Below are 22,486 nucleotides of genomic sequence, written 5' to 3' on the forward strand. Positions count from 1 at the left end.
GAATCAGAGGCTGAGTAGAGCCTGGCTGACTGGGGTCCAGCAGGAGTACATTGATTGGGCTCCGCTCGCGGCTTCGCCTTAGCCCATAAGGCGAAGCCTGGACGGCGTAGCCTACATAAATAGAATACACCTAATCGCACCTAACCGTACCACACGGCGCGGTGGAAACGCGCCATAATGCCCTCAAAATTAAATCAAATACTTTGATGTCTGAAGTTATTCTGCATCACCCACACATCAATTATTTACTACGATAAAAAAAGAAGGCGAATCAAAAGTTGGAAAGCCACTTTAATCATTATGAAAAAAAAAACACAGCAGTCATTTCAACAAATACAGGATAGAGTTGTCAATCAAAGTGTCTCGTTGCCCAGTGTCCGAGCACCCCATTGCCCGTGTGCTTGAGCATGTGCACACGCAAATTGCTCTGGTCGCTGAAGCTGGCGTTGCATTGCAGACACACGCAGGGCTTCTCCCCGGAGATAGTCCTCATGTGAAGCTTCAGGCTGGTGCTTCGATTGAAGCGCTTCATGCGTTGGTCACAGCTGTAGGGCTCCTCCCTGTGTGGGAACGCATGTGGATGGTTGTCTTGGTATCGTCGGGAAAACCTTGACCAAGCAAGACACAAGGCCGGCCCTTGCGGCCCCCCCGATGCCCACTCAGCTCCTCAAGGTGGACGAGCCGCTCGTGGCCGCGCTGTGGTCCGCAGACAGCGAGCTCAAGGCCTCCAGTTTGCACACGGTGAAGAGGGTGTCATGGCCGTCCAGCGGCAGTGGGCCCTCCCCTTTTCCGTAGACACTCAGGATACGCAGCTCCCCGTTGTGACTGGACATGGGGAGGAGCCAGGGGCGTCCACATGCAGACTCTCTGAGGTGGCGCCGCGCTGCGTGCCACGGTCTCCAAAGGCATCGCAGTCTTCTGCAGAGAGGGGAAAAAAAGACAGAAAGTAGCTGTTTTGATACATTATTTGCACAAAAGGAGAAGTGTGTAGTTGTACATGTGAAATACACGATCTAAATGTATGTGTATGCATCATTGACACAAGTGTTTAAAATGTGTACTGCAGACACAGAATCAGAGTTTTGGAGAGGGATGTCTCCTCCAGCACCCTCCTCCCTAGAATCAAAGCTCAAGCAGGGGGGCCAGGTGGGGGACACTGAACGAACACCAGCGCTGAATAATCTGAGCACAACATGACATGCGAGACAAGCGCAATTATGCTATTTTGACAATAACAAGCGACAACGTGTCATTCCCTGTAAGCTGATCAGCTTACATCCATACGTTTAGAATTTATTGATGTTTGAGAAAGATAAACCAGCTCATGTGGCATCCGTCTTGAAACCCTTATGGGCTCTTGACTGTTTCCATCTTTGAAATGCAACTCCCAAGTTTGACTCGTGTTTTATCAGGGCTCTGGTCATGATGTGCTTTCAAAAGAGGAACATGCTTTTAGCGCAGGTAGAATCTAGCACAGAATCTAGCTCAGTTGATCCAGCTTGTTTGCTTGCATGGATGCAATGTTTATTACTAACCTACAGAGGGCGTGCCTCCACCAATATCCTCTTCAACCTTGATTGAAATGGTGTCTGGGGTCTGCTGCTTTCCACATAAAGAAGGAAACACACACAAGACATATTCTTTCATTTGCACTGAACAGTTGTGAAACCCCACTAACGACACATTGAATCATAAAGGTGTGTGCTGGAGTTGTATCAGAGGAAGCCTCTCTTTTGGATGGTGAAAGAGAAGATGATTTCCAACCTGCCCAGTCGGCTCCCCGCGGCGGACCAGCTGCTCGTGGCCGCGCTCCAGGCTCTAGGCCGCGCTGTGGTCCGCGGACAGCGAGCTCGAGGTCTCCTGTTTGGACACGGTGAAGAGGGTGTCATGGCCGTCCAGGGCCAGTGGGCCCTCGACCTTTTCCGTAGACACTCAGGATACGCAGCTCCCCGTTGTGACTGGACATGGGGAGGAGCCAGGGGCGTCCACATGCAGACTCTCTGAGGTGGCGCCGCGCTGCGTGCCACGGTCTCTAAAGAAATCGCAGTCTTCTGCAGAGGGGGAAAAATGGCAGAAATATTATTTTTGCACAAAAGGAGAAGTGTAGTGAAAGAAACGATTTACATGCATGCATGTAACATTGACAGAGGGTTTAAAATGTGTACTGACAGATTCACAGTTTTTGAGAGGGATGTCTCCTCCAGCACCCTCCTCCATAGCCTCAAAGTTCAAGCGGGTGACCAGGTTGAGGAAACTGAACGAACACCAGCGGAAAATGATCTGAGCACAACATGACAGGCTTTGTTTTACTAATTTCAATGGATAATAACTCATAATATCCAACACATGGTAACTACAATGTTGTTACTCATTTTGGCAGATTGATATTAACCTTGACAACAGTCAAAGCGTTTGCTGTTTGTCACACAGTCAGCTATAAACAACGTATTTCCTAAATTTTGCAGTCTATGATTACTGCATACTAAGATTTATTAATAATACTTTTTTTCTCTGAAATGGATCCGAAAGTATCCTATTTTTACGACTTTTATATTATTCTATTTTTACCATAACAAGCGACAACGTGTCATTCCCTGTAAGCTGATCAGCTTACATTTACACGTTTTGGGTTTTATTTTGAATTTATTGATGTTTGGGAATGATAAACCAGCTCATGTGGCATCCGACTTGAAACCCTTCTGGGCTCTTGAAATTCAACTCCTGTTTTATCAGGGCTCTGGTCATGATGCTTTTCAAAATAGCAGCAGGCTTTTTAGCGCAGGCAGAATAGCAGAATCTGTCAGAACCCATCCTGCCTGGAATCGATGGGTGGAGTAAGAAGAGGAGAATGTCCAACCGCCTTGTGCCTTTCAGGGGCTTTAGGCCTGACGAGAAGCTGAAGAAGATATTACATCAAAGACCATTCAAAGGGAAGGAAATGGGCATATCGTCAAATTATATCAGGTTTAACGGACTCAATGATGAGGTCGATTTCTTGATTTACAGATTTATTTCACAAGGTTTTCTATAAAAGAGAGAATACATTCCGTTTCACTAAGTAGCCCGCATACACATCACGTCTGCATTAAACAGGCGGCATGTCTGAGTTAACTTTTCCGTGTTATTATATGTAATATCACATTATATTAACTTATAGCATCATTGTGCACAGAACTACACCGGCTTACCTATAAAAGAACCAGAATACATTCCGTTTCCGGCAACAGCTTGCAACTCACGTCTTTCCCTCAGAACTCTCGCGTTGGTTCTACCTCAGAGCTCTGGTGGTTCAAAACATAGCGCTGCGGCTGCCCCCTAGTGGAGTGGCTGGTGCGTCTACGAACAAACCTAACACGAAACTGGTTGAACTCAGCACAGAACACCACATACTCGCACCCATTTTCCCACTTTAGCCAACTATCCTGAACCCAGGGTGCCACAATGTCCCCATCAAATTAAAATGTCTATGACATTACAACACATTAATATACATCACCATCCACAGGTTCACCTGGGACTTTTCTCCCACTTCCTCAAAGTACATTCTTTAAGTAATTGAAGCATTGCTGCAATACCACAATTGAGATAACACATAATCCCCTTTTAGGTGAAAGTAAGTAACCTGCTCACCATCAGGTTGAGCATTCACTGGTAACAAAGGCCTAATTAATACCTGTCAGCCCCACACAACAATCTAGTCCCTTACTTTAGTTTACCTGTCCCTGGTTATTCCATGACTTGGAACCCCTGTAGGCCTACACCTCTTTTAACTCAGTGATAACTCAGAACAATTTCCGTAGTTTATTAAAGCACTCTAGATCATTTTTTTTATGTGCTTATGTGTGTATCTTCATTCACCCTTGTACCTCAATGTCCTTCCCTGTCCAGGGGCACCACAAAGGGTGATATGACGGAACCTTGTAGTTCATCTGCAGATTGTTCCCGCCTGCTTCCACCTTCAATTTACCTACTTCCTCATAGGTCATAGGTGGGTTACCTGGTTCCTCATGTGGGTAGGTATTCACAGGTTGCGGATCAAGATGTCCATCAGATGCTTGCGCCGGGTCTGGTTGGTCATCTCTTTCGGGGGATGGAGCATCTTCTTCTTCGTAGGTCCAGGTCCACTGTCTCTTCACTCGCCTCTTGTTCCAGTGGTTCTGCTCCCACTTCAAGAACCGGAACCAAGGGGCGGAGCAGCTGGATTCAGCGCGCTGTTTTCTCCAGACGTCTCTCGGGAGAAACCTGTAGACATACTCGCGCTCATCTTCACTTCACTCCCGGCCTGTACCTTCAGCTTGTTGTGTTTTCCTTCTGTTTACTTTCCTCACAGGACCCTTCCCTCTTGGGGCTGGCGTCCGTCTGCTGTCGTCGGGCCATGTTCTGCCTGTCATGTTCCTCAAACGGCAAACACACACACACACGCACAACCACACTTACACGCACACAGGCACACACACACATGCACACACACGCACACACACATGCATACACGCACGCGCACGCACACAGGCACACACACACACACACACATGCACGCACACGCAGGCACACAAACACACACACAAACATGCACACACGCAGGCACACAAACACACACACACACACACACACACACACACACGGATCAAACGGCAAACCGTCACATGGGAGCAACAGGTTTCTGTGGAGCACCCTTGTCTCTCAACCGCTTTCTGGCATAACTTCATAGACAGGACTGCCATTGCTCCTCCGTTTCACCACCAGAGGAACTTTCTCCTCCCAATAGGATCCCAGCTTGCCCTGGCCTCCCCTTTGAGACAGGTTCCGGACGAGAACTCTTCCCCCTGGCTGCAGATCACCTCCGTCGACTTGTCGTTATACGACCGTTTCCCTCTTGAAGCTTCTTTGGCAGCTGTCTTTGAAGCAATCTCATATGCCTGACACATTCTGGCCTGCCAGTTCTGTACATACTCTGAATAACTCCCCTGAGTCTCGGTTGATGTTAAGTTGAACAGGATATCAATGGGCAAGAGGGGAGCGCGACCAAACAGCAGGTGGTAGGGGGAAGCCCTATTGCCTCGCTGCATGTGCAGTTGTATGCAGTGGCGGTTTTAGGCACGGGCGAACCAGGCAGCCGCCCGGGGCGCCGTATTTGTGGGGGGCGCCAAATCACATGGGTACCATAACATTGTGTGGGGAATTGGCACATTGGCGCCCCCTCTGGCTGCAGGCGCACCTGCTCGTTGAGAAGGTGAGACAGATGGACTGAAACCCCCACTGAAGTCCATCCGTCTGTCCTGCTCGGAGGAAGTCTTGCCCGAGGCGTAACTGGACGTAGAACTGCCACTGGTTGTATGCATGTATGCATGCACCATTTGCTCAAGGGAGTTCTTCCAATCAGTTTCCGCTGAATAATTCTGGCAAAAGTTCATTTATGAATAATTCTGGCAAAAGCTGTAAAAAGGCTATAAGGAACTAAAAGACAGCATAAAATGCTAGAGAGGCTGAGGCGTAAAATGCTCTCGTGGAAAATGACACTCTGGTTATACTAGTAGGTCCGACATCATGGACTGCATACATCTTAAAACAGTTAATGTCTTAACAGTTAATAATCTTAACAATAATGACAGAGCCCGTCAATAGACAAAATGTTTTTTAATCATCCTGAACAGAATTCAATTCAATTCAAATTCAAATAACTTTATTTTTCCGTTAGGAACTTCAGATTCGGATGAGCAGCAGTACATGCAATAAACAAAAACATGCACGCACGCACACACACACCATCAAAAAAAATAGCAGAAAATAAAAAAATCCTTGCCTAAGCCTAATGAATAAATAGTATTAACTCCATAGTGGAGGAGAAATAAATTAATAATTTAAAAAGATTCCAGGCATTAAAACGAGAGGATACAGTTCAAAGAGGGGTTCAACCATTCAAAAGTCTAATTAGTGTGATTAGTCTGTTCCACCCGTTTGATGGAACATCTTTGATTGAAAAAAAGATTGCGCATCGCTTGGGTGTTTATTATCAGCCCCCCTCTCTTCTCTCATTTCCTCCCAGGCGGATATGAACTACAACAACAACACCGTCATTGTTTAACGTCTCACCAACCCTGGCCAAAAACAAAGCACTGCCTTGTTAAGCCAAGGGCGTCAGCCTGTCTCTGGTTTCAGCTCTGGAGGAGACAATACGAGCGCATCAAGAGAGCGCACGTTTCTGCAGGCGTTGCGCAAACATAGTTTTAGGGTCAGGCAAGAGCCGGATTATCAGTAAGGGCACTTGGGCGGCCACATATGAAACAAGCTTTAAATAAAAAGTTGAGGTATAGTGCCCAGGGCAGCACATTATGTTAATACGGGCCTGGGGCAGGCTACTAGAAAATGACATACTGACCCTAATATAACCACGGTCTTGAGGTGTGCCTTCATACATCAGGCTACGTTCATGCTACTTTACCTATTTCTTTATAGGCACATAACAGGGCCTGTCAGCAATTTAAAATTAAATTGTTGATCGGCTATTGCAGAGCAGATGAAGGGAGGGATTTGGCAGAACTGTCGTATTGGTATTGTCGTATAAGAGGACACAGGTGATGTTATGGGGACACGTCCCTAGCAAATACATACGCTAAAGGCATGCAGGTTTAAAAGCATTGCCACTTGCAAGTCATGTTGGTGGAAAAGCATGCTAAATGACTACATATATGAAGACCATGATATCTTGGGATGTCATCGATTCAATCATAGTCTTCAAAATCTTTGAACAAAAATATTTTAATGGAACGGCCAGTGACATACAACAGTGCATCTTTGTTGGAATAATAACATTTCAATAAGCAGGATATAACTGATACAACAATAAATTAATCCATTATTCACATTGGGCAATGTTGCTTGTGACATATTTGGCCCAAACAAGCCACAAAAAACCCAAAATAAAAGAATAAAAAATTCTTATTATTATCCGGAATGTACCTCTCTAATATCTACCGAAACCCTGGCAATAAATAACTGATCTCAACGTTACACTCAGTGCCTTGCATTACATTGCATCCCTTTGTACCTACAGTCTCCAGACGTTGTGCGTTTGTGTATTGTGCTACTACTCAGATCGGCTCAGTCTACTCAACAGCAATCTTGCTTTCACCTGAAATTGTAATAAAAACAATACAACACTATTCCAGATATTTTCGTCACAGCCTTCAACCGACGAAGATGTTTGGAACAGTTGAGCCGTAACTCTGACCGTTCTAAAACGGTCAGAGAAACCGATCTAAAACCTTTTCTACATTTGAAAGCGCTTAGCACGAGTTTTGGGATGGATGTGTTTAAATGTTGGTGTAGGTGTTTAACCCTATTTCTATGAAAGCCTACAAAACATTTTTTTGTAACATTCATACTTTGTACTTGATATTATCATAAGGAATAAAACGAGGCAGAATCGGCCAATTTGGGGCTTACAAATATTAAAAAAATAGAATAAGAAAAGTTGTAACAACAGCCACTGTTAAACACTCACACTACTCAAATGGCATTTATACATATACAATGAGTCAAAGTGTTGAAAGTTATCAACTACAACTACAAAAACATCTGCTTCCGTTTACGTCAATGATATCAAACATGGAAGCAACAATTTCTAACTGGTCCAGTGATTCACGAGTACAGTAAATGAAAGGAGTGGTCCAGCAATGTACAATCACCAGACTCTGCAGTCATAAGGCAGCACATTAAAACAGGTCCTACTGAGCAAAGGGGCTTTTCATTAGTGCTCCGGTTCACAGCGGACCTCGATTCTCTTTTTTAATTTGTTTAGCTTTCCATTTAAAGAGTAATAATACGAATGAACGTCATGAAATGGGTATATCCCCTCACTGAATGGGCTCTTGTAAACAGGGTCAGATGTTGATAATTAATAATTAATAATTACAAATATGTGCCTTCTCTTGTTCTCTTGTGCTACTGTGTTAGCTTAGCCGCTGCCAACACAAAACTTTGTGTGAAGCTTTTTTTAAAAGCTTAAACCCTCTCTATGCTGTTTGCATCGAGGATAGCCCTGCTAAGCATTGGTCTTTAATCCGATTTGAAATCTGTTAAGCTGCACACATCCAAATGTCCACTAGGATTCAGGTTCTGATACCGATGTAGGGGTTAGAGGAGGAAGAACGTGTTGAATGGTTCGTTCTTTAGAGAACAACGACAGCAGTGGCCGGGAGGGGTCGATGTAAACTCTGAAACGTCAAGACAACGGTGACACACAAAGGAAGGAACACACAGAAGCCGGCCCAGGAAGAACGTCACCTTCAGTCGGAAGCTTCCCTCTCCTCAGGAACCGACATGAAGATCTTCTGACAGAAGGTGGTGAAGATGTCTGAGAAAACACAAGAAGACCAGCTTGTAGCTTTAGTAATGTACATCGAGACATACAGACAATGTTCGACCTTTCTATTCTCTATCTCCCGTACCTTCTTAACTATCTAACTTTATAATAAAGCATAAAAATGCAAAATAAATAACAAAAGAAGGTGGATAAACACAGCAACGCGGTCGGGGACAGAGGATCGGTCAGCTCACCCAGCACCCTCTTGATGGACAGCGGTTTCTTCCACTTGTAGCCCAGCAGGTAGGCGGGGATACCCGTCATGATGATGCAGCAGCCAATCAGACACTCGTACGGCGCGGCCCAGAAGGACACCACGATCATGAAGACACAGCTCAGGACAAACAAGATGGGGATGCCTATAAACATCTGAGGAGGAGGAAGAGGGAGGTGGGGGAAGGAGGAGGAGGAGGAGGAGGAATCAAATCTGTTTAAATGGTATCCATGGTGGACCTGAGCTAAACACATTGACATACATTTACCACAACTATAAACGTCTGGAGACATGAATATGTAATAAACTCATGAAATAATCTCAAATAAGCAGCAGACGAGATGAAACCTGTTTATTATATAGTATACTTTTATCCCTAAGAAAGTTATGAGGCAACGCATTGTTTTACCCAACAGATCTCTTCATATTCAGGCGCTTTGATCAACTAAAATCTGGTTTCTTTTTTATCAATGGTCACTCTCATTCTCATAGATAATCACTTTGAGTGCTTTTATCTATACACTCAGAGAAGAGGGGATTGCAACCATGGAAACCCCAGAGGATGATAAAAGCCTGTCATCCCTGAACACGAATCCTTGGATGTGTTTTGGAGTTAGAATCAGCAGAACCACCAGAGTACCACTTGAAATCCTGCTTTCAATCACGCAGATGGAGCTTTGAAAACCCTGAGGTTCAAACGGATATGCAGAGCATTGTTTGTGTCGATTTTGTCTAATTCCTTTGGTTTGAGGCCTTGAAAGAAACCAGAGTACATAGTTCAGCGCAGACATTCAAAGACTGTCTGACGCTTTGTTTTGATCTAAAACTATTAAACCAAGAATCCTTTCAAATCCCTACCATCACACAAACCTCTGTCAACATACTATAAAGTAAACACTAACTAAACCCCTACAGCGATTCCAACCTAGATCCCCCCCCCACGCGTTCTGTTGTTTCTACAGCCCGATGGGAGCGGCCGAATGGAACGGTCCATTCCCCAGCTGCAGGGGGACCTCTGGGCCAGCCCACCTTGATGGGTCGTCTGAGGTCCGGCTTGGTGAAGCGTAGCCAGATCATCCCGGCGATCGCCATGCCAACGCACAGCCAGGTGAAGAAGCTGAAGAGGTTGATGACGGTGAAGATGTCCTTGGAGATGGCGTACATCATGGACAGCAAACACTGTGGAGGGAGGGAGGGAGGGAGGGAGGGAGGGAGGAGAGGGAGAGAGGGAGGGAGGGAGGAGGGAGAGAGGGAGGGAGAGGGGGAGGGAGGGAGGAGGGAGAGAGGGAGGGAGGGGGAGAGTGAGAGAGAGAGGGAGGGAGAGAAGGTTAGGGTTTGATTCTCTGTACGTTTCTTTGAATAAAGCCTTTTAAACAGCAAACAACTACTAATACATATTCTCTACCTTAAAAATAGAAATGCCTCTCTAACGGATGGCAACCGTCTCCCTTATTTGTCATCTGTTTATTATACATTTCTTATCGCTATGCCATTCCTGATGTTTGTTGGTGTCACACGACCTGTATACAGAGACCTGAAACGTAATAGTCTCAACATAGGGTGATGAGGGATTGTCACTATTAGTAACAATAAAGTGGATCTCTCTGAGGTTTTCTTACAGTGAAGACGAGGGAAGGAACCGGGGTGAACCTTTCAGTGTGGACCAATCCCAGAGCGGCCGGAAGCTGCCCCGCCCGAGCTCCGGCATAGAACAGCCTATCAGAGAGCAGGGATAGAAGAAACAGCAACCAGGAAATGAGCTTTGTGTATCAGATGGCATTGTGCTGGGGAAGAGAAGATGTCTCTTAGAGATATATGAGCAGGGATGTGTAATGTTGTTGTTTGGTTGTTGATGTGTGTGTGTGTGTGTGTGTGTGTGTGTGTGTGTTTGTGTGTGTGTGTCAGTGTGTTTGTGTCTGTTTGTGTTTGTGGGTGGGTGTGTCTGTACGTGTAGGTGTTGTTGTGTGTGTGTTGGTGTGTGTGTGTGTTTGTCTGCGTGTGTGCATGTGTGTGTGTGTGTGTTTGTGTGTGTGTGTGTGCGTGTGTGTGCGTGCGTGTGTGTGCATGTGTGTGCGCGTGTGTGCGTGCGCGTGTGCCTGTGTGCCTGTAGGTGTGGTTGTGCGTGTGTGTGTGTGTGTGTACAACACACACCGTGCGGACGTGAACAGGGACCCGTTGACGGCGCCAAAGCAGGAGAGCCCCACGAACACGGGGATGAGCCAGGCCATCACCCCCAGGTGGTACTCCCCAAAGGTCTGCACACACCCCGGCACCACGGGGACATTACCACCTCACATATCCGACACTTGTCACTCACCGAGAGGCGAGAAGAAAGCAAGAACATTGATTTTCACTAAGGAAAATTACAAAAATAGTCACGCACAGTGACTTGGATAAGTAACTTTAATCTGATTGATGGTTTTGAAATAGTAACGCGTTAGATTACTCGTTACTGAAAAAAGTAGTCTGATCAGAGTAAAGCTTCACTAAGTAACGAATTACTAAGTAATGTGATGCCAGTAACGCATTACTAAGTAATGCGTTACTGGCATCACTGGCTCACTACTGACACATGACATGACACCAAAACAACGCACAACGCACTGCAGCGCACACAAAAACACTTCTTATCATTCGACTAGCAGACTCCTTGGGATCTGTGTCTAAACATATGAGCTAGAATTAGAATTAGTCCATGATTAATTTCACCAAATCCTGTTTACTTTTACTTTTTACTCTTTACACTTATTACATATTTTGCGTATCATCTGCATTTTTTTTCTTTTTCATATTTCAAGAATATCTCAAAAACTATCAGCTGGCTATCTATAGATGTATACATCAATGGTATCCATAGTAACGGCGTATATATAACAGCTATGACTGGCGGGTCGGACTCACCACGGCCACGGCCTCCGACTGCACCATCTCACTGGGCGAGATGGTGGTGAAGTACGCCATGTTGGTCAGCACGTACACCACCGTCACGATGGGCATGGAGATAATGATGGACAGGGGGAGGTTCCTGAAGGGGGGGAGCACCAGAGGTCAAAGGTTATTGTCGAAGGTGACCAAGAGCAGTCAGAGACTGATTGCACCGATGTGCAAAACTGAGAGACACAGGGAGTCCGGTATACCGGCTGCGATATGGTTTTACAGTGCACAAAAATATCTTGGCAATTGTTTTTTGTATTTATTTACTGTATTTTAACTTATTAAGTACGGACGCTATCTGAGAAAATGTGTGGTGTTATGTCTGTCTTGAAGCTGCTGTGGCATTGTAATTTCCTGTAAAGGATTATTCAAGGATCTATCTATCTATCTATCATCTATTGATAGGTTTCGGGTTTTTTAATAGACATGTGAATTCGTTTTGGGTCATTTGTTTGAATGTTGTCAATTAGCTGTCAACATGTTACACAGTACATGTTCGGCCGCAAGCCAACATGTAAAGAGCAACGTAGACAACTTCGACGCAGCCTCCAGCCTATATCAGTCACCTCTCTGGGTTGATCATCTCCTCGGTCACGTAGTTCAGGTAATTCCTACGGGAACAACACACATCATACGGTTAGAGCCGTCACATGAACGATAGGCGGTATAAATCCGTTCAAGCAAACAGACGATCCAAACCGAATACAAAACGTACCAGCCGCCGAACGCAAAGAGGCCGCTGTAGAGGGCCAGGACGATGTTGTCCACGCCCATTTTGCTGCCCTCGAAGGCGAACTCCGGGGTCAGGTAGGGAACGTCCCCTGGAACCGCGGAGGACACACAATACACGTGTATAGTATTTTGGATTTGAACATTTACTTTTTGACCATTTTTGGTATTTTTTCAAGGCGAAATTTCAAAGTTCTCAGTTACAAAGGTTTTTTTGGGAGAGATATGCAGAATAAATACATCATGTTTTCAAACTCAGAATAATCGTGATTTCAATATTGACCAAAATAATCGTGCTTATGATTTTTTCCATAATCGAGCAGCCCTACAATACAGGACACACAACGGACGCTGTTTGGACCAAGGTGTTGGGGGACAAAACATCAACCCCGCTGCCCCAGTGCAGTGACGGGAACACTGTGCTGTGGAAGGCGCCGTCCTTCGGAGGAGACGTAAAACCGAGGTCCTGACTCATTGAGGTCATAAAAGATCCCAGGGCACTTATCGCAAGGAGTAGGGGTTTCCCCGGTGTCCTGGCCCAACCAGGCTCATTCAATCTGGCCCCCTAATCATCCTCCTTTATAATTGGCTTATTCATTAATTCCCTCACTCTCCACCTCAAGCTGGTGTGTGGTGAGCGTTCTGGCGCTGATTGGCTGCCGTGCATCACCCCAGTGGGTGCTACACACTGGTGGTGGTGAGTGAGGTCACTTCACTGTAAGCGCTTTGAGTTTCCAGAAAATAAAAGCGCTATGTAAATTCAATGAATTATTATTATGAATTATATGGGGTGCAGGGGAAAGCTTGGAAGGAGGATGGTTCACATGAGACTCACTAGTGGTCCCCTGTCTTCTGTGGCCCATGACTGCATTTTGAGGTGAGAATAAATGACTGTGATGCCAACTTGTGAAACTGTTGCATCATTCAGCCCTATTCGAGTTACGCCCGGAAATGAACTCCTGCTGCCAGCCAATAGTGGGTTTATCCGACTGTTTGGTGGCAGAAGATCATTTCAGGGTTAGTTACTAAACCAATTGCTTGTCTGGTAGATGTTGGTAGACTGGCAGGTAAAAATAAATAAATAAATAATAAATAAATAGATAAAATGTAAAAAGTTCATTTTGGATCTAGTCTTTCCATAATATAAATGTCTGTGTAAAGTAGTTAGTATTCATTGCTACGAATCATTTTAATCATTTTAATCATAACCCTACTGTCAAATATCTATAATAAGTAAGATAAGCCATCAGCATCCAATAAACCACACGAATTAGAGGGGAGGAAATCAACAAGTAGAAGCAGGCCTGACTTTCGGGGAATTACTATTGCGAAATGCAGAAGGTTTTGCCACAATTTCTGAAACAAACCTCACAGTCAATGCGGCCTTAACTCATGCATCGGTCTGTTGAAGACAGTCTTTTGAAAGAGGAAAAAACAGGCTGGCATTTACTGTCTGTAACCTGCAGACCGTAGCAGGAAGTGGGGGGTTCATTTACATCAAACTGTCACTTGGTCCAAATCGACATTACTTCAACATTACTTGTACTAGTTAACGGCACCATGGGACTCATCTGGAAAGGCTGGCTCTACAAAACTTCTTCTCTACTGTACTACTATTTTAATCATATTAATTCATTATAATATTTGACACTTATTTAACAGCAACCGCATTAAGAATGAAAGTTTTTTTTAATTCTTCTTAAAGGTCATTTACTTTGGCTGTGACACACATGGCAACAAGACAGAATAAGATAATTATTATATCCTATCTCCTCATGATGGTGTTCAATACTCCAGGTAGCTGGTTCTAGGATTGGATTCAAACCCATATCACAGTGACATTTAGGAGAAGCAGTTGGCTCCTTATCTAAAGAGCGTGGTGCTTGCAGATCCCTTTACCATAAACTGCCTTCCATCACACAGAGGACAAAATGGCGGCAGGTAAAAGGTGGGGTGCTTCAACGCTCTGACGTTGTGTTCATATAAAGACGTCCATTCTCTGCACCCATACCCTAAATAAGAAAATAATCAGGGTATAAGCCTTTACAATGGTGCATAAGTACAGCTCTGTCATTCACCAACAGAATTAACACTTTTCCTGACAAAACACAACCAATCTTTGACTCCTATAATTTTGCCATATATTTATTTACAACACTGATTTTACTAAAAGAATTGTCTTGTTCCTTTGCGGTTGAGAATAACTTTCCCTCCTCAGGATTATTCACCTATTCTATTATTCTGTCTCTGTGTCTTGAGCGCTCTCCGAAAGGAAACCCAGCGAGACAACAGTCGTCAGAGCTTTACCGCCTAGTTCCCATAGCAACGCCGTGTAGAATACAATTAGCGGGGGGTGTGGCCTGAACAGCAGCGGTAAAGACGCCCAAACATGGAGTTGTATTACACACATTAACAGGGAACACTGGAGCTGATGTTATTTTGACAGTTAAAACATGTTTTAATTGTCTAAGTAAAAATTAAAACGTGTTTTAATTGTCCGGGTAAATTAGTAATTACCAGTAGTAATAAGTAGTAGATGGTTTATTTCAACAAAGGCTGTTTTTATTCGCTATTCCATATCAGTTTGTTTAGACTAATGTTTGAAAATAGATAATGGTGCCTTGTCTAGTCATTTTTCCAATTAATAAAACTACTTCCTTCACAAGAAGGAATAAAACTTTGATGTTTCACAAGAAGCAGACACACACATACGCACACACACACACACACACACACACACACACACACACACACACACAGACATACACACACGCACGCACAGACACACACGCACAGACACACACACACACACACAAACAAAAACACACAGACACACACACGCATGCATACTACAATGAAGTCCAGTGTTGCCACTCTGCTACAGAGCCAAACTAACCCAATTATCATGAATCAGTACGTGATCATTAAAGACCAAACAGTTAGGATTCTGGATGCAGTGCGAATTAACGAAATACCGAATTAACGAAATAAGACAAAACATCCTCTTAGATTAAATGACTTCAACGCAGGCTGATTCTGGGTGCCTCCAAAAGCCCTCAATGTGAGCGATGTCCTGCGGAACCTTTGGTCCGTAAGACTCGACAGGCTCCGTGTTCATATTGTGGAAAAACTTCCAATCGCGTGCGTTCTGCACACTTGAACTCAGTGATTTAAACCCCCACCATTTGTGATTCCTGATTGGTCAACAACGTATCCATTCATTCTGGCTCTACCACCAACTGCACACATTTCCATCCTCCGTCTATGAATATGTCTTGAACTTACAAGCTTTCCATTGGGGCGTTAGTGATGACCCGATATGTATGGAGGGAGATTCAGAAGGAACAAAGAACCACTGCCAGCTCACTAAAGTGCACGGGTCACTTCCTTATCAAATAGCACTCCGCAGAGGACCTGCTCAGCAAGTTTGTTCTCCGACATGTCTTAGAGAATCAACATTTCCCCGCTCATTTCCTGCCGTTCGCCACCTGTGCGACCGACCTGTGCGACCCACCTGTGCCAATCTTGATGAAGCCGAAGATGATGATGATGCCAAGAGCCAGCAGCTTGGAGGCGGTGAACAGGTCCTGCACCTTGGTGGCGGCCTTCACGCTGAGACAGTTGACGAACGTCAGAGTGGCTGCAAAGGGCAGCGGAACAAAGCAAACACCAGAGGTCATGAAGGGGCCTCGAACGCAGACACGCGCAAACGTCTCCCTGATTCATCTCAGCGACCGCCCCCCTGACTCACTGAGGCACACGCAGGCCAGCAGCTTGGCGGCGGAGTCCGGCACGGGGCAGCTGGGGTACAGCGGCTTCAGCAGGTAGGTGGCGAACACCAGCGACACCACGTACTGCGACGACGGCCGGATGATCAGCATCTCCACCCAGAGCTTGAGGAAGGCGGCCAGCTCGCCGTACACCTCCAGGATGTAGGTGTAGTCCCCGCCCGACTTGGTGATGGTGGTGCCCAGCTCGGCGTAGCACAGGGCGCCGATGGTGGAGATGACGCCGCACACGGACCAGACGATGAGCGACAGCCCCGACGAGCCCACCTCCTTCACCACGCCCGTGGGCGTGATGAAGATGCCCGAGCCGATGATGGTGCCAATGATCATGCCAACGCCGTTGCCCAGGGTGATGCTGCGCCTCAGCTCGATCTTCCCCGCCGCCGTCGGTGCGCTGGCCGCAGCGCCGTTGGCGGCGCCGTTGGTGGCAGTGGGGCTCGGGACCATGGGGTCCGACGGGGACGGGGTGTCTCCGGGGGGTCCCTCCGCTGATGGGAGGGGAGGGGGGGGGGGAGGGGGGGGTCAGTCGTCACAGGAAGGGTTCAATGTTTGGATATCGGTTTGCATTTTTTAACGTGTAGAATGTTCACGCTGTCTATTGTATTTCTATAATAGTTGAACATGATCGGGCACATATTCAGTTTTATTGTGTTTAATATTTGAACATAATAATATATTTTAGCATTATATGGGTCGTTATGATACTTGATCATCGGTTGAACTGCCCTGCAGGGTGCCTTTGAAGGTCTTGGAGGGAGATGATGAAATATTGCAACATTGTGTAATCCACGCGACCTGCCTTGATGACGTGAGCAGTCACAGCAAGTGTTCACCATGCAAGAACGTTAACACGTTTCGGCTCCGGTTCAGTTCAGTATAACCGTGTAATAGCGTTTATGTTTTCGAGGTAGCGCTCATGTTGTACAGCCGGCTCATTTGTCGGGATGCAGTTATAAATGAATAACTCTGTGTGACTGTGATTACTGGTGTATCTAGTTTTACGAGATATTCCGCAAATGGAGCAGGTGATAAAGCAAATACAAACAGAGAATGCTTGCATGCGTGTGTGTGTGTGTGTGTGTGTGTGTGTGTGTGTGTGTGTGTGTGTGTGTGTGTGTGTGTGTGTGTGTGTGTGTGTGTGTGTGTGTCTGTGTGCGCGCGCGAGTCTAGTCGGTTGTAGAGGGGTTTGTATTTACAAGCGGCTCCAGACATCGGTCCATCGTATCCCGTTGCTTTGCATGGCCGGGACCAACGGGCTTCCACCAGGGTTGCATCAGATCACACCGAGAGCGCATGGCAGAAAAGGCATCCATGCGCCATGTGGAAGCCATGATGCATGCATGTGTGTGTACGTGTGTGCGTGTGGGTGTGTGTGTGTGTGTGTGTGTGTGTGTGTGTGTGTGTGTGTACCTACCCCCAATCTTCTCCTGGCTCACCGCCTTGGTAACGCTGTCGCGGCTGCCGCGTGATTTAAGCTCCGGCTCAGCCATCCTTTGTCCTGTTCCTCTTCTGTTTCCCTTTCCTCTCTCTCTCTCTCGCTCGCTCGCTCGCTCTCTCTCTCTCTCTCTCTCTCTCTCTCTCTCTCTCTCTCCTCTCTCTCTCTCTCTCGTGCTTTTATACCTTCCTCTCTTCAACCGCCAATATCCTCTGCTGCTGATGCGGCGACGCACACATACGCTCTGACAGACCAACCCAGCAACCTCCCTCTCTCTCCCTCTCTCTCTCTCTCTCCCCCCCCTCTCTCTCTCCCTCTCTCCCTCTCTCTCTCTCTCTCTCTCTCATGCAGGTTATTTCCCTCTCCCCTCCCTCTCTTCTCTCACTGTTTTATTACAGCTTCTCTTTTTCACTCTACCTCCACATGCTGTGTGTGTGTGTGTGTGTGTGTGTGTGTCTCTCTCTCTCTCTCTCTCTCTCTCTCTCTCTCTCTCTCTCTCTCTCTCTCTATCTCCCCAGAGCAGATGGATGGAGGCGGACCATTGGTAGAGTGTGTGTGTGTGTGTGTGTGTGTGCGTGCGTTTGTGCGTGTGTGTGTGTGTGTGTGTGTGTGTGTGTGTGTGTGTGTGTGTGTGTGTGTGTGTGTGTGTGTGTGTGTGTGTGTGTGTGTGTGTGTGTGTGCCTGAGCATATGCCCACTCTACAATTAAATACTGGGATAGGTAGGTTAGAGGGAGTAAAGAGGTCAATGGGAAGGGTTCGGATGGGGGGTTGCCCCTCTTATGGGGGGGTGCCCCTCTTATTGGGGGAACCCCTCTTATGGGGGGGTGCCTCTATTATTGGGAGGGTACTGAAGGACAGCTGGCTCCCTATCGTGGCGGAGGAGGGAAGAGGGGGTATGCCCAGTGTTCAATTTATCAACATAATCATAATCATAATAATGATGACAATTATTAGCGCTTAGCTTATTATTATTATAATATTATGATTATTATCATATTGATACATGTAACATAGGCCATGCATGCAGGCAATGTTTAATGTATTGATATAATAATAATAATCATCATAATAATAATCATCATAATAATCATGATAACAATTAATATCCACTTAGCTTATTATATTATTATTATTATTATTATTATTATTATTATTATTATTATTATTATTATTATTATTATTATTATTATATTAGTACAGTAAACATTGATCATGTGAGCAGGCAGGTTAATGTTCAATGTATTCAAATAATAATAATAACAATAATCGTAATAATAATACTTATAATAATGTAAATTAATTAGCAACCAATAGCAAACGTTTATATACACTAACAAGGTCAGTCAATTTAATAATAAAATCATATTTGAATACTAGACTAGAAACAAGGTGGACTTCTGAAGAAATAGGAAATCGAACTCAGTGCCTTTATTTTGTGAACATACTAGCAACAACTAGTAGGCCTATAATATACCCGTCCCTTGCAACTCCTTTATACCCTGATAACTGGGTTGCCTACAAAGGTTTTACCTTTGTAGGCAATTTTACTGCTTACACCGGTCATCCTCGGGCTTGAACCTTGACCCGTAATGCCATGATGAGGGCTTACCGATAAGCCACTCAACTTTTCTAAAATTATAACAACAATTTGTTTTTGCTCTAGTGCTGTAAGCTATTATTTATCACTTTCACCGAGCTGACTCTCTAGCGATTAATGTGTGATGAATAACCGAAACGAATACTAACTGTATTTATGAGTATAGCCTACTTTTATTTGTATTTCAGAAGCCTCTGTATTTGTCTTGATGGTATGATGTGATTGTTCTCCGCCTCACTATGTATATATCTTGATGAAATATGTAAATGTGGTAATTACAATTAGCTTGGGACCTTTACCCAAAATACTGTTTTTTATCATATTAAACAAATGCGTCAGTAAAACCAGTGTAAGAAAATGAGCATTCCGAGAATGAGCCCCGTTCTGTTGATGCGTACAGTAGTTGCCTACTTGCATTTCTATCACATGGACAAGTTCGACTTGCGATCCACCAAGCTCAGTACAAGGGGCGTTACTTCTTAGCTGTTAACGGTGGAGCGCAATGCCGATGGGAGCGTTTACACTGGAGCACTTTCTGCTCTGCGTCCGGGGACTTTCCCCTGGGCAATGGTGGAGGAACAGCGTCCTCAGCGAGTAGCCCAGATTGCAAGCCTTCTGAATGTCCGGATGAAGAAGGCGGGTGACTTCTTATATAGGGAGGAGTAACCATGTAGTATTATAGATATGGTTTTAACGTAGGGTGTACGTTTTTGTTCTATATTTTTTTAGTTCAAAACAACCACATGTTTATCGTCATGTATAGCTATTCGATAGCATTTCTTAAAGCATTTATAGGATTATCTTCATAGCAGAAAATCGAGGAGAGGCTCATGGGAGTTCCGTTACATCGAAGAAACGCTGCATCTGCTTGGTATAGAGGGCTATACCCCCACCTACTGTCCCGGGGTGCGAGCGTTAATTTATGGGTTATCATTCGGTAGGCCGTTTAGATCTGATAAAGCCAAAAGGTACATTAAACACATTTTTGTACATCAATGCATATCAACTTGTTTCAAAGGTGTTTCCGAGTTGTACATCCAATAATTTGTGTATTTGTTTTCTTTTATTGTGCCTTTATAAGTTGTAAAATCCCATTGAATGTATTTTATTTCATTAATATTTAGTTCGGTGATTTTTTTTATCAAACATGCTGTTATTTCGATTGTTAAAATATCAAAAAGATGTGTTTCGTTATTATGCGCCGAATTATAACAGCTTTTAATTGCAATTATGGAAAATCCTAAACGATGAAAGAAATATTGTTCTTGATTGGTGTGTTGTAACCACTGGAACGGTTTGTTATGATGTGGAGGGGCTCCAACTTCAGCACAACTTGTCAGGAGAAGATAGGCGTGTTCAGCTTGCTGGGACACAGGGCTTTCATTGGACAGGCCTTCCCATTAGTTATCACTCCTATGCGTGACAATGGGAACTGCAGAACACCCGAATTGATGCGTGATGATGATAATGGCAGCCTTTTTATTACACAATAAGTGCATTAGTGCTTCAGAGCTATGTCAGCTATGCCATGGGGCTGCCCTAGAAAGGGAGATGAAAATGATCAGACTATCCTAGTCATATTATTAATATGATCGCGGTAGGCCTATTTAATTGATGGAGGTGTAGCCAAATTGTTGCAGCCAAATCAGGCTGCAACTTATTCTATTCATTATTGATGAATCAGCTTTTGATTTTCTCATTAAACTGATTGCTGCTGTTGCGATGCTTTTTCTAGTAGGCTATGTATGTACCAGTGAAAATCGTATTTTCCTCAATTAACAGTTTTACCTTTTTTATTCATTCATTCAATATTCCATTATCACGAGACAAAGAATCTGACAAAATGTGCCATTCAAAAATGCGATACATAACAGAACTATCTTCAAATTTCACAAAAAAAAAGTGTCCAACAACGCAAAAATAGTTTTACATGTGTAACACAGATTACAAATGTCTGTGAGAAATCGAAATAAATTAACATAAATGTAATTAAACACATCGGACATTACAAATTCATTAATTCACCACGTCATTCTACTTGGAAATATTACAAGCAGTTATTAGTATACCATAACAGATCAATCTCCAAATGGCAAATTAAAAGTGTGCATAACACAGATTACAGCAAGAGTTCCAAACAAATAACATAAACGTAACTTTCCCATTGGACATTACCATGCCATTAAAATGTCATACTCTTATACAATCAGCAGGATACATTAACAAAGCTATTTTCAAAAGGACATTATAAAGTTTTTCAAACGCAACAGACGACAGCTTGTCCCACCGTTGAGTCGTCTGAGCCCTTCTGAGCAGGCTTCAGAAGGGCTGGAGTCGTCTCGTTGCCACGCCGACTGGCTTCTCCTGACCCTCAGAGGAATCTCATCAACGGGTCATCCACCCTTCGAGACAGCGTCGGTGTGACAATTGGTGCTGTGGCTGTGCTAGATGCATCGTCAGTGAATGCAGTAAAACGTCTATCATGTCTTACATTTACATTTAGGGCATTTAGCAGACACTTTAATCTAAAGCGACTTGACAATAAGTACATTTGTCAGTCCTAGTGCCTCAGGACGGCACACCGCTGATGTCCCAACACCAGGGGAGACCACATCATGTCCTCCCAGAAGCTCATCCATCAATGAGCACAACTTGAACGGTTCCCTACTCCCTGTTTATTTGTTTTTATCTTCAACTCTTTTGTAGGCATGAGCAAAGAGTGTTCCATTTCCTGTAGACTTAATCAGGACAGAAAGACTGTGGGGAAATGGCTGCCCAACCTTTCTGCTTCACCTTTCCATGACAGTTTTTTATTGGCCTTGGCAGAATTAAGCCGTGCGTTAAGCGGCCTTTTAGAGTTTTTGGGAGACCTTCACCTTCATCTCGATGTGCTGCCGCATCAGGTAGATCTATAACAGCATTTGGTCCTCGCTAAAGCCCTCATTTGACAGCAAGTTATGATATGGCTTGGATGGGGGATCAGTGTTCTCCCAGCCGTCTAAAACACACAAACCTAATAGTTTAGCACGCACAACATTATTTTCGTTATTACTATTTGTATATTATGCTTATTATTATTATTATCCAATCTGTAATGGAGTAACAGTCTCCAGCTTCAACCACGTTTACCATGATTGTCAGCTTTTCATTCTAGTATTATGTGGTGGGGTCTGCTGCCATCAGGGACCGGGAAACTACCTCACCTCCTTGAAAGGGCTCTAGGATAGTCCTTTCAGTAATTAATTTATTTGGCGTTAACGTTATCGGTTTGCCTGAAAAAAAATGTAGGAAGAAAACAATGTTCATCGATTAGTCACAGAAATGACACACCATTTCAAAGCATTACTCACATGAATAGATACCTAAATACCCAAGTTATGACAACAGTACAAGTTTACCAGCGGTCAAAAATGATGAATGCCTTTT

At 44.5% G+C, this 22,486-nt stretch overlaps 1 protein-coding gene and 1 long non-coding RNA gene across 4 annotated transcripts; both read right to left on the reverse strand.

The window, feature by feature from the left end:
• Positions 1-342: 342 nt before the first annotated feature.
• LOC307079884 lies at positions 343-3,246 on the reverse strand. Of its 3 annotated transcripts, none has more exons than XR_013812069.1 (4): positions 3,189-3,246; positions 1,765-2,051; positions 1,536-1,599; positions 343-918 (listed from the first exon to the last, which is right to left on the reverse strand). It is a non-coding gene; the product is annotated as an uncharacterized lncRNA (long non-coding RNA). The 3 variants fall into 3 exon arrangements; XR_013812070.1 differs by having other exon boundaries at positions 1,536-1,602; XR_013812071.1 differs by having other exon boundaries at positions 1,765-2,280.
• A 3,477-nt stretch (positions 3,247-6,723) lies between these two features.
• LOC307079436 (large neutral amino acids transporter small subunit 1-like) lies at positions 6,724-17,691 on the reverse strand. Its single transcript, XM_079741780.1, has 11 exons — positions 17,442-17,691; positions 15,991-16,515; positions 15,754-15,879; positions 12,226-12,331; positions 12,077-12,121; positions 11,478-11,601; positions 10,728-10,831; positions 10,196-10,292; positions 9,606-9,755; positions 8,557-8,731; positions 6,724-8,353 (listed from the first exon to the last, which is right to left on the reverse strand). Exons 1-11 carry the CDS (start codon positions 17,515-17,517, stop codon positions 8,286-8,288), a joined length of 1,596 nt encoding a protein of 531 aa, XP_079597906.1. The 5' UTR covers positions 17,518-17,691; the 3' UTR covers positions 6,724-8,285.
• Positions 17,692-22,486: the final 4,795 nt, after the last annotated feature.

The sequence above is a fragment of the Pollachius pollachius genome, assembly GCF_949987615.1.
Source record: "Pollachius pollachius genome assembly, chromosome: 8".
NCBI classification, from domain to species: domain Eukaryota; kingdom Metazoa; phylum Chordata; class Actinopteri; order Gadiformes; family Gadidae; genus Pollachius; species Pollachius pollachius.